The following is a 15,941-nucleotide window of genomic DNA, read 5'->3' as shown; positions in this document are numbered from 1 at the left end:
GAGCCATTCAAATTGTGACAACAGGGGACAAGACCATTATTAAGCACATTATTAAAAATGAGAATGGTGGTTGTGACATTGGCTTTAGCTGCCATATTATCCCTCCTCTTGTGCAGGAGGATGATGGAAGAATAAAGGATTAAAGCAGTGCAGGTCTGAGGTTAGCAAAGGATTGGTCATGTGTTTTGACATTTTATAGTTTCTTAATGCTCATCCCTCAGCAGGCATATTAACCAACACTGTGTGACGCCTCCAGTCTCTTCTCCTTCTGCGTGTCTCCGGTGAGCTCTGCTGGCGATGACCCCTTAAGCCGTCGGCTGGGGCCAAAACATTGGCCTGTTCTCGACTCATCCAGCCCTGCTGGTGAGAGGGCTCCCTGTTGCTCCTGCTGGGCGACACTGCTTGACGGAGCCTCTCTTGACCTCTAACAAGAGAGGCTTTGACTCTTGAGAATCCGAGAGAGCGGGTATGAGAGGCAGGCACCGGCCCGGAGCTCTGCTCCTCTACGACTCTGCTCTGCTCCACATACATGGAGTGAGGTCGCACTCTTTCCCCTCTGAGTTTCCTCCTGGTGAGAATGTTTGAGGGTTGTGGTGGGCTGGAGGAGGTGGAGGAAGAGGAGGTGGTTGGTTGCGAGGAGGCTCCGAGCCCTGACGCGCTCTGGTGGTGCGAATATAAGAAGCTGCGAGGTCGCCGAGACCGAATTTGACCTGTCTGTTCCCTTTCACAAACATCTATCGCATCCTCCACCTTCTTCTCCTCCATCAATTGCTCACCTTCTCCGCCAACCTGTTCTTGTTTCCCCTCCATCTTGCCTGCTTCCTCAGTCTCTTCTTCTGCCTGTTGCAATGGGCGTCCGTTCTCTCTCACCTCTTTTTCCTCAGACATCTCTTCATAGTTGCTGGCTTTGATTGGCTCATGCTCAGAGTCTTCATCATCGCTGCTGTCTGGGGGGCAGGTGCTTTGGCGTTTCTTTCTCTTCCGGGTCACAGCTGATATGATTGACAGGGGGAAGTCCTTGGCACTCGGGTCTTTTTTGGAAGTCGAAGTTTCCTGTGATAAAAGGAAAATTGCTTTATTTTACAGTCCTTTTTATAACACTTTATGAAAAAAGTATGCACCGTAAGTCACTTTGGATAAAAGTATCAGTGTTCCCACACCTTAGTTAACTTCAAATTCAAGGACCTTTCAAGGACTTTCTAGGTCCAATACCCTCAAATTCAAGGACTAAATGTGGGGACAGATTTCAAGTGAGAGCAAGGTTACATTGTGTTACCTTTTAAGATACATTGTTACAGTTCCCTTTCGAGGGAACTTGGGCTGCGTCACTGCAGTGACACTTTGGAGATGCCTCCAGGGCTAAGTGTGTCTGAATGTGTATATCAAATTCAACCAATGGTGAGGCTTAACGACAAAGACAGTATGACGCGGGAGCGTATATTGCTATCTGAAATAATGCCAAAGACTGGGTTACAGGGACGCAGGAAGTATGGCAAGAGAGACGCAGCGTCTTGACGTTTTCATGTGTCAAACACAACTATGCAAAAAAGCATCAACATTCGCATATAGAAGATATAAGCATTTAAAGCGAACAGTTTAGCACGTGTGCTTAAATTTTGATGATATTATCCTACACTTCACAGGGGAATAATATGACTTTTTTCCAGAAAACTTCTTGCATAAAATAGATTTTAACAACTTTCAATGATCTGTATCTATGTATGTATATTTTCAAAAGCTTCCCAGGGCCTTGAATTATTTCCCCCAGATTCACAAACTTTTAAGGATTTCAAGGACTGTAGGAACTCTGGAATATCTGCCAAATGCAAAAAAACGAAATGTAATGTAACAATAAAAGTTTGACGTTATATTTTGGAAGTTTGCTTTATCCAGTATTCCACTTGGCAACATACGATTGGGAATGTTCCTCATATGAATCCATCAAAGTTAGGTACAAAAGCTATAACTGGTGCAGCTTACTTGAGAAAAAACTATTGTAAATGATGCTGTCGATGAAATGATGGCCATGCTGGTCGACGTTAAAGGATTAGTCCATTTAAAAAAAAAATCCAGATAATTTACTCACCACAGTGTCATCCAAAATGTTGATGTCTTTGTTCAACTGAGAAGAAATTATGTTTTTTGAGGAAACATCTCAGGATTTTTCTCATTTTAATGGACTTTAATGGACCCAAACAATTAACAGTTTTGATGCAGTTTAAAATTGCAATTTCAACGCAGCTTCAAGGGACTCTAGACGGTCCCAGGCGAGGCATAAGGGTCTTATCTAGCGAAACGATTGTCATTTTTAACAAGAAAAATAAAAAATATGCACTTTTAAACCACAACTTCTCGTCTTCCTCAGGTCCTGTTATGCGCCAGTGCGACCTCACGTAATACGTCATCACATCAAGAGGTCACGGATGACGTATGCGCAACTACGCCCCAGTGTTTACAAGTGTGGAGAAAGAGGACCGTTCCGTGTATGTGGAATGAAACAAATTAATGTCTTTGTGTCAGTTTATTGTTTAAAATGGTCCGAAAATGTGCATTTCATATATGTAACACGTGACCCTTCCACGGCATTACGCAATTACGTGATGTTGCACTGTCGCGTCACAGGACCAAAGATAGACGAGAAGTTGTGTTTTAACAGGTCACATTTTTTTCTTGTCAAAAATGACAATCGTTTCGCTAGATAAGACCCTTATGCCTCTTTTGGGATCGTTTAGAGTCTGTTGAAACTGCAATTTTAAACTGCATTAAAACTGTTACGTGTTGGTGTCCATTAAAATGAGAAAAATCCTGGAATGTTCTCCTCCAAAAACACAATTTCTTCTCGACTGAACAAAGAAAGACATCAACATTTTGGATGACATGGTGGTGAGTAAACTATCTGGATTTTTTTAAAGAAAATGGACTAATCCTTTAAAGTGACATGTTTGTCAAGTATGGAAAGCATATTCGAATGTGACCTCTGCATTTTATCCATCCCAATGAGTAGTCAACACATGCACTCAAGTTGTGAACACACAAACACACACACTCTGAGAAGTGGGCAATTATCCCTACAGCAACAGGGGTTAAGCAAAAATATACTTTAGCAAAAAGTGAAATTCATGTCCATGGTGCTTTCAATATCTCACTTGATTGAGCATGGTGCTAGCAACCTCATGATCATGGGTTCAATTCCCAAGTAATATGCACCCTGGGATAATCTATACCTGGAATGCACTGGATAAAAGCATCTCCCAAATGCATGACTGTGCATGTAAATGGTTTCTTACCTTAGTTTTAGCTGAGTCGTTGTTGGTGGAATCTGTAGGTTAAAAAAAATAACAAAATAAAGTCAGGACTACTCTAAGACTCATGCTGTGTACCTTTAAGAGCTACAAAAACATACATTGCTACTTTGCAAAGAACACACATTCGAGAACTAATGCTGTCTCTCAAATGTTTTCAGTGATTGAAGATAACATCATATTGTAGAATTAAGGATCAGTATATAAATATATTCATTATATCATGACCTGCTGCAGATGGTAACAATATGTTTTATTTTTGGCAAATGCACAAACACTCATATATGCATATAGGGTGAGGTGGAATTCCTGCGCCTACCGCAAACTTTGCTCCATTGGCTCAGCTAGCAGAATGATACAGAAGGTGTCCAAAGAAGATATAAGAGAAATGAAAAGTAGAAGGACAGCGGAATGGAGAGAGACAGAGTTTAAATAAATGTAAGGGTAAATACATAGCGAGAAACAGAGATTACAGTGAAAAGGTAAACCATCTTACAGTTAGAAGCAGAAAAACATTAAGCTACTGAATGCAGGATGAGAAGCAAGACCTTGGGTGTATTAAAAACAAAGGGGGAAATAAAAAAGGCACCCGATTTCATTCTTTCTTTCTTTCTTTCTTTCTTTCTTTTCTTTTATACGACATGCCAGCGCAGTTATGCTAATTTGAAAACCACGCCCACCGGGGAGAAAACAATCCAACCGTATTAACCCTGCATTGCGAGAGGCCGCCTCCTTGTCATTTCTGGCTTATAACAAAAACAAAATAATGCCTAAAAGATGCTGTGTGACAAGGTGACAGCTAACAAGCTAAAAACCCAGAAATACGTTTATAAGCTGTCGACAAAAAAAAAAAAAAAAACCCTGAGTGTTTAAAGACACAAAAGTGGATCGACGACTACGTTTCCCTCCAGTGGGCGTAGTTCTAATAATATAGAAGTACTATGAAAACCACTTTTGTGTCTTTAAAAGCTCGTTTTTTGGGGTCGACAGCTTATAAAAACTCATTTCCGGGCCCTTCGGCCTGCCAGCCGTACATCCCGCCACACAGCAGCCCCCGGGCATTGCCCGTCCTTTGCTACAAGCCAGAAACGACCAGGAGGCAGCCCCCCGCAACACAAAGTCAAAGGAGACGGCTGGATTGTTTCCCCCCGGCGGGCCTGGTTTTCAGGTTATCACGCGTTGCGCTCTGTCTCTATAAGTCTAATTAAATAAAGTAAGACTAGAAAGGATGTTTAAAATTCATTTCATCTAAAAATCTTAGAACTATGCTTGGATTAACTTGATTAAAAACTTTTTTGAAAGTATGAACATAATAAAAAAGGTTCCTCACAGTGACAGAGATAATAGAATCTAGCAGTATATGTTTAATAGACAATAAATTCACAAAATGAATATTTCGAAGGATTTTTTCCTGAGAATAAAAATTGGTGTAATTTTGGAATGTCCTATTCTGATGACTTCATCCCAACAATTCTCAAAATAGAAATTATGCTTTTTCCCAACATCAGGATTTTTTTCATGCAACTAGAGCTGTCGTGATTAATCACATTCAAAATAAGAGTTTGCATTTGCATAATATATGTGTGTGTGTGTGCAATTATTATGTACATATAACCACAAACACTATGTATACATTTTATGAAAAATTTATTTACATAGAATCTTTCTAATTTATACATAATATAAAAAACATAAATAAATAAATATTTACATGTAATTGTTTCTTAAATATATACATGAATGTGTGTGTATTTATATATACATAATCATTACACACAGATATACACACACAAACTTTTATTTTGTAAACGATTAAACCATTAATTGATTGACAGCCCTACATGCAAATTATTATTTAGACATTGATCCCATTCTAAGTGCCATTTATACTGAATTGATACACAAAGCACTCTTTCACATTTATTGAAAGTCTTTCAATAAACAGTTTCTAATGATGTTTTATGTTTGATGCGTTCTCACATTTCATTTTGGCCTTCATAGTCCTCTTATTTGAACAGAGTGATCCCTACTTTCACCCAAGCTCTTTAAACCTGTACTCATGTCAACAAGCCATAAATATTATGTCAGGATCTCTCACCAGAGTTATCTGGCAGTGGCACCGTCCTGCCAATGTTAGACAGTAGATGGTCAATGTTTGGAACAGGCTGTATGTCCTGCTGGTCCTCTGGTGTCTACAGAAGAAGCAACAACAAACAGATATATGAAAATGTCAACCCATTCTCACCCCATGTCGTCAATATTTGACGACACTTGACCATTCGTCAATATGTGACGGGGAGGGTATACCTTTCGCGTCATTTTTTGACGAACTGGGGACTTCAATACTATTACGTCCGTTGCATTCTCTTTCCTATTTTCTTACCATTTTCGCGTCGGTTTAGGGTTAGATTTAGATAATGTCATCCCTAGCCACACCGAACTCTAACCCCAACGCCAGGTGACAACTGTCGTACCTAACTCTAACCCCAACGCCAGGTGACAACTGTTTAATTTCGCGTACACTGTTTAATTTTGCGTAATCTAACCCTAAACCGACGCGAAAATGGTAAGAAAATAGGAAAAAGAATGCAACGGACGTAATAGTATTGAAGTCCCCAGTTCGTCAAAAAATGACGCGAAAGGTATACCCTCCCCGTCACATATTGACGAATGGTCAAGTGTCGTCAAATATTGACGACATGGGGTGAGGATGTGTTGGAAAATATTTATTGACTGTGTGCCACTGTTCACATTCATCTGCTGATAGATTTTCCATTGTTGAATAATGGTAAAATAAAAGTGCTTTGTGCTGAAACAGTAGTTCTTAAATAATATTAAAATATTTATGAGGAGAGCAATGATTGTGAAATACTCTACATGCGGGTAATCGCACGGCTGATATCCTTTATTAAACATAATGCATATTTAATATAGTTCTGAATGAAACTCAGTACCTTCTCGTCCTTATCCAGCTCATCACTGAAGAACCACACATGCTAGAAAAATGGAAAGAATGTATAAACACAAAATGTCTTTTCCTAATTTTTTATGGTTAGAATGGTTATGCTTAAAAATACAAGTAAATTCTTTGAATACAAGTAAACTTGGGTGACATTTATGAGTTTATATTTAGACTTAAACAGAAGTCTTACATAAAGGCCTATTTTACAGACTTGCAATTACCACATTTTTACGATGTTGTGGGTAAACTCTTTATGTTAAGCCATAAATTCAATTTTGTAAAACAAAGAGTGAATCTGTTATATGATGAGTAAAGTGAGGGTGTAAAACTATATTTTGCTAAACATCTTTTGAGTTTACTGAAAAAATGTTTTAATTTTTGCTTTATTTACTTATTATATGTGAACCTGGACCACAAAATCATCTGAAAGCTGAAATGTTAGGATAGTACAATATTTGGCTGATATACAACTATTTAAAAATCTGGAATCTGAGGATGCAAAAAAAATCACTATATTGAGAAAATTGTCTTTAAAGTTGGCAAAATGAAGTCCTTAGCAACACATATTACTAATGATAAATACAATTTTATATATTTACAATAGAAAATTTACTAAATATCTTCATGGAACATAAACTTTACTTAATATCAGTGGCGGCCAGTGAATATGTGTTTGTTGCGTCATGTAACCATGTGCATCACGCGTCTTGTCAAAATATGTGCAAGCTGCACACGCATCGAAAGGGCTTATGATTAAAGACTAGAGACGCTCACGTTCACAAAATACTCGCAAGACACTTAACTTAACACTAAACTCTAATTACACATGAGATTAAAGGTGGGGTGTGTGATTTTTTGAAAAACAGTCTGGGAGTCGGGCCAAGTACCAAAACAGACTTGTAGCCAATCAGCAGTAAGGGGCGTGTCTACTAAATGACATCTTTGCCTGGGTTGTGTATGTGTGGGGCAGGTCTATCAAAAGAAGGTCCGGGTTCTATTGGGGTAGGGGCGTGTTTGTTTAGGTGATTTCAAATATCAACATTGGCTTTCAGAGATCATGCACCCCGCCTTTAAGTGAGTATCTGGCAAACGTAAGGGTCTTTTTTATCATAAACCCCTTAGAAGCGTCTGCAGCAGGCTCTTATTTTGACATGACGTGCAAATAAGTTTACATGACGCAATGAACACATATTTTTAATGAACCATACACGGGCTAAAAACATGTTGTAACGAACTTTGCATCGTGCGCCCTCGAAAAAGACGTCACTGGCCACCACTGCTTAATATCCTAATGATTTTTGCCATAAAAAATCTATAATTTTATAGATTTGTTTTTATAGAAATCTATAATTTTGACCCATACAATGTATTGTTGTCGATTTGTAAAATTTGAATTTATTTCAAAAAGTTTTTTGGTTCAGAGGTTGTTCACAAAATTCTCAGTTGTGTTTAATTTAAATATGAATTTAGATGTTTTAAAATGAATTAGACAATATGTGTATGGAGCCGTAAATTCAATGTGGAATGTATACATACAATTTTTTGGGATTTGGCCAGTGCAGATAGCCGTTTGGTTAGTGCCCAAACATATAGTTCACTCATGACAACCTAAGTTCCATTCCCATCTGGCCCCCTATCTTCACCCAAAGACTCCCTGTCAAATCTCCACTATCGTGTCTGAATAAACGCATAAAAAGCCCCTTAAATATAACTTTAAAAAATCTACTGGATTTAAGTAAATTCGATCAGAAAAGTTTGAGATCATGCTGAAAACTTGAATAATACGGAATTATGATTTCAGACTTGGCAAATCAGTTTGTGATCTCTTCTGAAAAACGAATGGAGACATTTGTGAGATTTCTAGGTCTTTGTCTCAGGAGAAATATCTGAGATGTACTGTCTAGGAGAAATAATTGTAACATTAAAGAGATCTTTAGATGTTTTTAGCAATGTGTTATGTCTAGATTTAAACTACAGTTAAATATTTATGTTTATAAAACGCTGTACTGTTTGTACGCTGCCACACAAATTAAAGTTTAAAAATATATAACATAAAGTACTGTGCAAAAGTCTTAGGCCACCAGCACCAGACTTGTAGAAGTTTTAATGTCCATCCATATTTATTTTCAATCTCTTTTATTACGATAAAAACAGAAAATACAGGAAATATGTACAAAAAAAAAAGTTTTCAGTACAATTTCAGGACTAAATGTCTTCTTAAGGCAACGTCTGTGTTTAATGTGACCTCTCTTGGCACTGAACACATTGAGCGTTTTTGAGCAGAATGAAGGAAAAAGACTTATTTCTTTAAAATGAGAAATTAGGATTTAATTTTATTTAGGTTTAAGAGATCCTGCAGTTTCCTGCTATTGCTCAAGTGGAAGGAGACTTTACCTTAAAAAACTTAACACATCAGTTTACATTTTTATACCGTTTTTAATACTATACACACACATTACTTGTATTTTCTGGATGTATTATATTAAAGAGACTGAGAAACAATTATATATGATCACTATAACATTGCAAAAACAACAAATCTAATTCTAAGACTTTTGCACAGTACTGTATACAATATTTTTACAACTTTCTGTGGTCATCAACACTACACCACAAATTTTGTCAATAGAGCCTTTCTTGTACTAACCCGGTACATACCTTTAATCTTTATGAGGGATAAAGAATGAGACTTACGTGTAAAATAAGAGTTTCTATGATCTTATAGCGGTCCGGCATGTGAGTGACCATGTCGGTCATGTTGTCTTCTGAGGTCCGCACCAGCGTTGGGCCAAACACCAGAGCAAGGTTCCTGGGCTCCATCTGAAAATAAAAATTCATAATTTGAGTCTTAGCAGATGTTTCTAAAAAAAATGACTGCAAGAAGAGATTCCTGGTGGAGCAGCATACCTTATTCTTCTCCGAATTATCCGCAATTGTTTTCAGGTGACCGATCAGAAACTTCAGTGTGTGATAGTAGTAATCAGGAAGGTCACGTGTCTACACAAGCGAAGTCAGACATCACATCACGAAACTAAGTGAAGATTTGTTTAAAAAAATTATTCAACTAATGGCACTTACTAATTTCCTCATGGTTTTCAAACGGTCCCCTGCATCTTCTATGCGGTTGGCATCTATGAAGTCAATATATTTATCTGCAAGTAGAGGGCAGCAGTGAGCCATAATTTTTAATACACTGCACATGTATGTTGTTACACCCCCTCAAACTGACAGCCATGCAAAAGCTTTGTGTAAATGGATTTAAATGGGAGCTGAATGTAATGTACCATCTGTAAAGAGAGGTTCTGGAAGCTTTCTGAAGAAGGACTTCAATAGACTACTGATGACATTCAGGTCTTGCCATCTCTGAAAATAAACAGAAGAGGTGTGATTTCTACTGATTTACATTTCTCACCTCTTCGGCAGTGTTTATATCCATCCCCTTATTGAGCTGGTCCTGAAGGGAAGACACCATGGCATTGTTTCCTGGCACTCTATAGATGCCAGTATATTCCAAACCCATCTCCTCCACCAGACGACAGCAGGTCTCCACAATCTGTGGTACAAACTACACACACATGCACATTAGTATATACCCTACTACATCCTTCCTTATATTGTTATATTTTAAGACATTTATTTGGGAGACCTGTGTCAGCAAATAAGCTTTGTAGCTTAATATTGGGGGCACATGTGCTAACTGCTGTACTCAAGACTTATGGCTGTATAGCATGGCCCATTGCTGGTATATTAGATGTCACGTCTACACCATCTGTGTGCGTTTTTGTGGCGCCATTGTGATTTGTGTTGTTGTGATGTCATTTGATTGGTCACATGACATTTATGGCTCTGTACAACATTACAGTGTGGCGGATTATAGTGTACTTCCAGCTCGCCATAAAAGGTAATGAGAATGCCATCGGGTATTATAGACGTCCTTGGCTGAACTACAGCTTTGACTTAAGTATACGTAAATGAAGAAGTATGCTTAAATAAAAATGTGTCAAGCCCGTAAGTCATTTCTTTTAGTGCTGTTCTCATTTGGCGTTCCTACAGACCTTATTATTGGCAGCAGGTGGGCAGTCCTCCAACCTAACCCCAAAAGCTTTTGGACCAGTTTTCTTCCCTTTTTTCATGATGTTAATACCCCATGGAACCTTAGTGGGGGCACTTTCATCTGAATTAAGAGAAAGATAAAAAAGATGAGACACAAGGATTTAAAATATGCTAATCCAAAGAAGAGCATGAATAAAGGGGTGGGGTTTAGAGATAGAGCGTGTTTGTCACGGTTCAGGGAACTCACCTTTCCCCGGGGAGCGATTCACTCCTGTGTTTTCAGTCTTTGAGAGCAGGAAAGGTGGCATCATACGATGGATCCTGGGAGAGGTGTCCGGCTTATTGCCTGTTGGACTGTGCAAGAAAAGAGATTTATATTAGCTATTGCCAAATACCACACCCTTGTGATATAATCGTTGACAGAATAATGAAAAAGTAAGCGTAAGAAGGAGAAATCACCTCTGTTTTCGATAGTCATTTAGCTTTTTATTGATGAGAGCCTGTCTGGAGAAACCAAGTTCCTGTGAAAAGACACCGAACACAGATCTGAGACTTGATAAACACAATTCAAATTTATTTATTTGCAAAAATGGTGCAAATACTGTTAAGACCCCAGTATAATTAAGACTTTATTTGACAAAAGTTTTTGAAAAAGGCTAGGCAACTGTACACTGCAGAACATTCAGACACTGCCCAAAAAGTAGCATTCATTTATGTGATATATGTGCATATGTTAACTGTATGTCAAACCCACTTATTACATAATCATCTTTTATCTTTTAACAGCCATTTTAAAGTTTTACGGAAAGTTTGCATTGACCAAAATGTTTCAGACCGGGCATTCTTAAACTTTCTGCGGCCAGGGACCCCTTACAGGGGAGAAAAATGTCCAAGGACTTTCTTAAAGGGCACCTATTATGGCATCTATTTTTTACAAGATGTATTATAAGTCTCAGGTGTGCCAAGAATGCGTTGGTGAAGTTTCAGCTCAAAGTACCCCACAGATCATTTATTAAAGCATGTCCAAAATGTCCCTATTTGGATGGGAGCAAAACGCACTATTTTAATGTCTGTACCTTTAAATGCAAATGAGCTACAGCTCCTACCTTACAAACAGACAGTGAGTGATTTTAGTTCAAATAGATCTGATTAATACAGTCTGAGACACTAGTATCTAGTGGACAACTCGCTGAGGGTGGAAACTATGGTAATGCAGGACTGTAAAAGGGCGGGGCTTTATCAATGTGACCTCACATTGATAAGAGAATCAAAACAGCATGTCTATTGAGACTGCGTTGGTTTAACGGGGATTGAAAAACAAGGAGCCGGTGGATTTTATTCATCGTAGGGTGGTTGTGATCACACAATGCAAACACACATTATGCCAACACCTTGTAAACGTGGATTTTGCATAATAGGTGCCCTTTAAAATTCTAAAGTTACTAATCATTTTCTTACCTTAACTCTTATAGTAATAAACAAACACACATTCTCTCCTGAATCATAATTTAATTCACCGTATGTGTTTTTAAGAGGGTTGTTTTGTTCAAATTACATTTGAACTCAACAGTTATACTTTTTAAATGATCTTAAAAGCTTTCATAAAATTAACAGTAGCAAGACTGACATGGTTTTTAGATGGTCCCCATAACCTCTTCTTTAATAATACAACAAAAGTATATAACTTATAGAAAATTATTTATGAACCTCCTGGCTAAGCATTAACACTTTCCCCGCCAATGACGAGTTAACTTGTCAATTAAGAGAAAACGCTTCCTGCTAATGACGAGTTTTTCCTGACAATCTGTATTTCCGCTATTATCCACCAGGTGGTGCTCTTACCCAACTTATAAAACCCAAAATATTCCCAGAGAAAACAGTTCAAACTCTGTGTTTGTTTTCAAAATCGTTCTGAATCTGTTCTCTAACAAAAGTCCTTCACATGAATGGAATCTCATATTTTTGCACAAAATGTGGTATTTTTGAAGAAACCAACCCACATAGATGATAAAAAGACAACAAATGAAGGTAGGAGTTTTTTTTAAGGAGAGTGTCTGTTCTTTCATTTTATATATTGTATTTTTATATATTTAAAGAAGAACATTAAACTAAATCATAAAAAATGCTGGTGCTGGCTGGCAACTTTATTTTAAAAACGCTGGTGGGGAATAGAGTTAAAGGATTAGTCAATTTTCTTTAAAAAAAATCCAGATAATTTACTCACCACCATGTCATCCAAAATGTTGATGTCTTTCTTTGTTCAGTCGAGAAGAAATTATGTTTTTTGAGGAAAACATTCCAGGATTTTTCTCATTTTAATGGACTTTAATGGACACCAACACTTTTAATGCAGTTTAAAATTGCAGTTGCAACGACTCTAAGTGATCTCAAATGAGGCATAAGGGTCTTATCTAGCAAAACGATTGTCACTTCCGGCAAGAAAAACAAAAAACATACACCTCTAAACCACAACTTCTCGTCTATCTCCGGTCATGTGACGCGCCAGAAAGACCTCACATAATTGTGTAATGACATCCAAAGGTCACGGGTTACATACATGAAACGCACATTTGCGGACGATTTTAAACAATAAACTGACACAAAGACATTAATTAGTATCAGTTGACATACAACAACGTCGGAACGGTCCTCTTTCTCCACACTTGTAAACACTGGGGCGTATTTACGCATACGTCCTCCGTGACCTCTTGGCGTGATGACATATTGCGTGAGGTCGCGCTGGCGTGTCACAGGACCGGAGGAAGACGAGAAGTTGTAGTTTAAAAGTGCATATTTTTAACATTTCATGTCAAAAATGACAATCGTTTCGCTAGATAAGGCTGTTATGCCTAGTTTGGGATCACTTAGAGTCCTTTGAAACTCCGTTAAAACTGCAATTTTAAACTGCATTAAAACTGTTAAGTGTTGAGTTAAGTTTTAAGTGTTGGGGTCCATTAAAGTCCATTAAAATGAGAAAAATCCTGGAATGTTTTCCTCAAAAAACATAATTTCTTCTCAACTGAACAAAGAAAGACATCAACATTTTGGATGACATGGTGGTGAGTAAATTATCTGGATTTCTTTTTTAAGAAAATGAACTAATCCTTTAAGGACTACCAGGGGTCCCCGGACCCCATTTTGAGAACTCCTGCTACTTTTATATACAGAAAATATGCATATAAGTTCCAGGGATAGAAGCAAGAACATAACAGTACTTGTATTTTTCTTTTTAAGCGAGTTCTCAACAAACCTCAGTGTCAGTTTTGCTGTTCTCTCTGATGTATCTGATCCAGCTCAGCATGTCATCACGGTCCTCCGCCTGCAGAAGATACTCGCAGAAGTCCTGCGTCGTCAGCCGCAAGGTGTGCTTGCGCTTTGTCTCGCTGTAAGCAATGTCAATCAAGCAGCCGCGAATGCTGATTGGCTGCTCGTCCTCCGCCTGCCCGTTTCCGTGACTTCCCGCCCCAGCTGCGTGAAGCACCGCCTCCCTTTTGTCTTTGTAGAGGAAGAGCGAATTGGAGCGCAGCACAGAGAAGACGCGTTTCCATGGCCGCATGCCACCACCCACTTTCTGCATACAGTGCAAACAGAAGTACGGAGGTCAAGCCTGTCTGATGAAGTTACTTAGACTAGTTAAAAAGCAAACATTGGTGACCAACAATGCTGGTCATTTCAGCAGGGAAAACAAGGTCACATGATTTATAGTGTCAGACCTTTCCTTTCTCTGTAAGTATCTGTTTATAGTGAAGCCAGCCGTCTTTCTTGATGTCACTGAGAGTGAATCTCCCTAGTTCAGAGGTTGAGTGACGTTTAGTTCGCGCTTCCTCCGCTACTCGAAGACTCTCCAGGGACTGGTTAAAAAACACAAGAGACACTCAGATCCATTACATATCAGATACTTCATTGATAATGAATTACTGTTTGAGGTTGGGTTCAGAACTCACCCCATCTGCGAAAAAGCTTTTGACCCTTTTTGGTAGTCGCCTGTTAAGGAGAAGACAACACTGTTAACAACACACTTTTGTCTGCATTGACAAAAACACCCCGAAACATGATTTTTATAACAACCAATATTTTACATTAACAGCCATTAACACGGTTTTCTACTGGCAAATGCTGATCAGAAGTTTGTGGTATGTGGGAGACCATCTGATTGGACAAAATGAGTGAGTGCAGTATGAGTCATTAATGTTTTAGGAATGTATTTCCAGAAGACAGATCCCTTTAATACCTTTAATACTGTAATCTTTCTTCTAAATAAGGTGACTTCAGTTCATGCAGTGGGAAACAAAAAAAGTGCCCGCAAACAGATGCTGTGCTAAAATAAACCCTGAGCAGATCTACTAGAAATGCCATTTATAAACCCATGAAATTAAGTGCCTGGGTATGCAAAGATGCACTAGATTACAATGTTGTGATATTTCTGACTGCCCTGTGAAAGCCATCATACTCGCGAGAAAACACGCCCCTCCTCCCTGAAGGTGTTTAAGCCCTCGTCACATGACTTGGAGCGCTCCGTGGTGATGGCAAGCAAGTAAGAGGAGCGACGGCTGTTTTTGATATTGCCTGTTGAAAATAAAACAGTAAAGTGAGGTAGAAAATATACAACAGAATAAACAGAAACAACAGAATAAAAAGACATCGATGGATAAGACAAACACATATGTGAAAGAATTATATGCATGATATAAGAAAGATGGAAGAGTGTTTCGTTTTCAGGCACTTAATTGTCACGGGGTTTAATTAATATTAAAACAGATTTCAACTTTTATTTTGTTTTTATATGACGTCACGACAAAACGTTTTGTACTTTTTACTATATTAAAACAGATTTCAATTTTTATTTTGTTTTTATATGACGTCTCGACAAAACGTTTTGTACGTTTTACTATATTAAAACAGATGTCAATTTTTATTTTGTTTTTATATGACGTCACGACAAAAACGTTTTGTACGTTTTACTATATTAAACAGATTTCAATTTTTATTTTGTTTTTATATGACGTCACGACAAAACGTTTTGTACGTTTTACTATATTAAAACAGATTTCAATTTTTATTTTGTTTTTATATGACGTCTCGACAAAACGTTTTGTACGTTTAACTATATTAAAACAGATTTCAACTTTTATTTTGTTTTTATATGACGTCACGACAAAACGTTTTGTACGTTTTACTATATTAAACAGATTTCAATTTTTATTTTGTTTTTATATGACGTCACGACAAAACGTTTTGAACTTTTTACTATATTAAAACAGATGTCAATTTTTATTTAGTTTTTATTTGAAGTCACAACAAAACGTTTTTGTCCTTTTTACTATATTAAAACAGATTTCAATTTTTATTTTGTTTTTATATGACGTCACAACAAAATTTTGTACGTTTTACTATATTAAAACAGATTTAAATTTTTATTTTGTTTTTATATGACATCACAACAAAACGTTTTGTACTTTTTACTATATTAAAACAGATTTCAATTTTTATTTTGTTTTTATATGACGTCACAACAAAACGTTTTGTACGTTTTACTATATTAAACAGATTTCAATTTTTATTTTGCTTTTATATGACGTCACGACAAAACTTTTTGTACGTTTAACTATATTAAAACAGATTTC

At 37.5% G+C, this 15,941-nt stretch overlaps 1 protein-coding gene across 7 annotated transcripts in view; it reads right to left on the bottom strand.

The window, feature by feature from the left end:
* arhgap23b (Rho GTPase activating protein 23b) overlaps window positions 1–15,941 on the bottom strand; it is a 52,604-nt gene continuing 36,663 nt past the window's right edge. For 6 of the 7 annotated variants that reach the window (XM_055175279.2, XM_055175278.2, XM_055175275.2 and 3 more), the window contains 16 exons: window positions 14,772–14,883; window positions 14,262–14,301; window positions 14,031–14,168; window positions 13,568–13,888; window positions 10,777–10,838; window positions 10,565–10,671; window positions 10,320–10,438; window positions 9,677–9,829; window positions 9,549–9,627; window positions 9,343–9,416; window positions 9,172–9,261; window positions 8,959–9,084; window positions 6,257–6,298; window positions 5,401–5,494; window positions 3,288–3,319; window positions 1–1,053 (listed from right to left, as the gene is read on the bottom strand). In XM_055175279.2, coding sequence (XP_055031254.2) covers window positions 211–1,053; window positions 3,288–3,319; window positions 5,401–5,494; window positions 6,257–6,298; window positions 8,959–9,084; window positions 9,172–9,261; window positions 9,343–9,416; window positions 9,549–9,627; window positions 9,677–9,829; window positions 10,320–10,438; window positions 10,565–10,671; window positions 10,777–10,838; window positions 13,568–13,888; window positions 14,031–14,168; window positions 14,262–14,301; window positions 14,772–14,883 — 2,432 coding nt within the window. In that variant the 3' untranslated portion in view covers window positions 1–210. Of the gene's footprint in view, window positions 1,054–3,287; window positions 3,320–3,621; window positions 3,647–5,400; window positions 5,495–6,256; window positions 6,299–8,958; window positions 9,085–9,171; window positions 9,262–9,342; window positions 9,417–9,548; window positions 9,628–9,676; window positions 9,830–10,319; window positions 10,439–10,564; window positions 10,672–10,776; window positions 10,839–13,567; window positions 13,889–14,030; window positions 14,169–14,261; window positions 14,302–14,771; window positions 14,884–15,941 lie in introns of all 7 variants that reach the window. The other variant, XM_055175281.2, reaches the window with a different exon arrangement.

Source organism: Misgurnus anguillicaudatus, chromosome 4, assembly GCF_027580225.2.
Source record: "Misgurnus anguillicaudatus chromosome 4, ASM2758022v2, whole genome shotgun sequence".
In the NCBI taxonomy this organism is placed as follows: domain Eukaryota; kingdom Metazoa; phylum Chordata; class Actinopteri; order Cypriniformes; family Cobitidae; genus Misgurnus; species Misgurnus anguillicaudatus.
The sequence above is the reverse complement of the archived record's forward strand: the minus strand, read 5'-3'. Positions and strand labels throughout refer to the sequence as shown.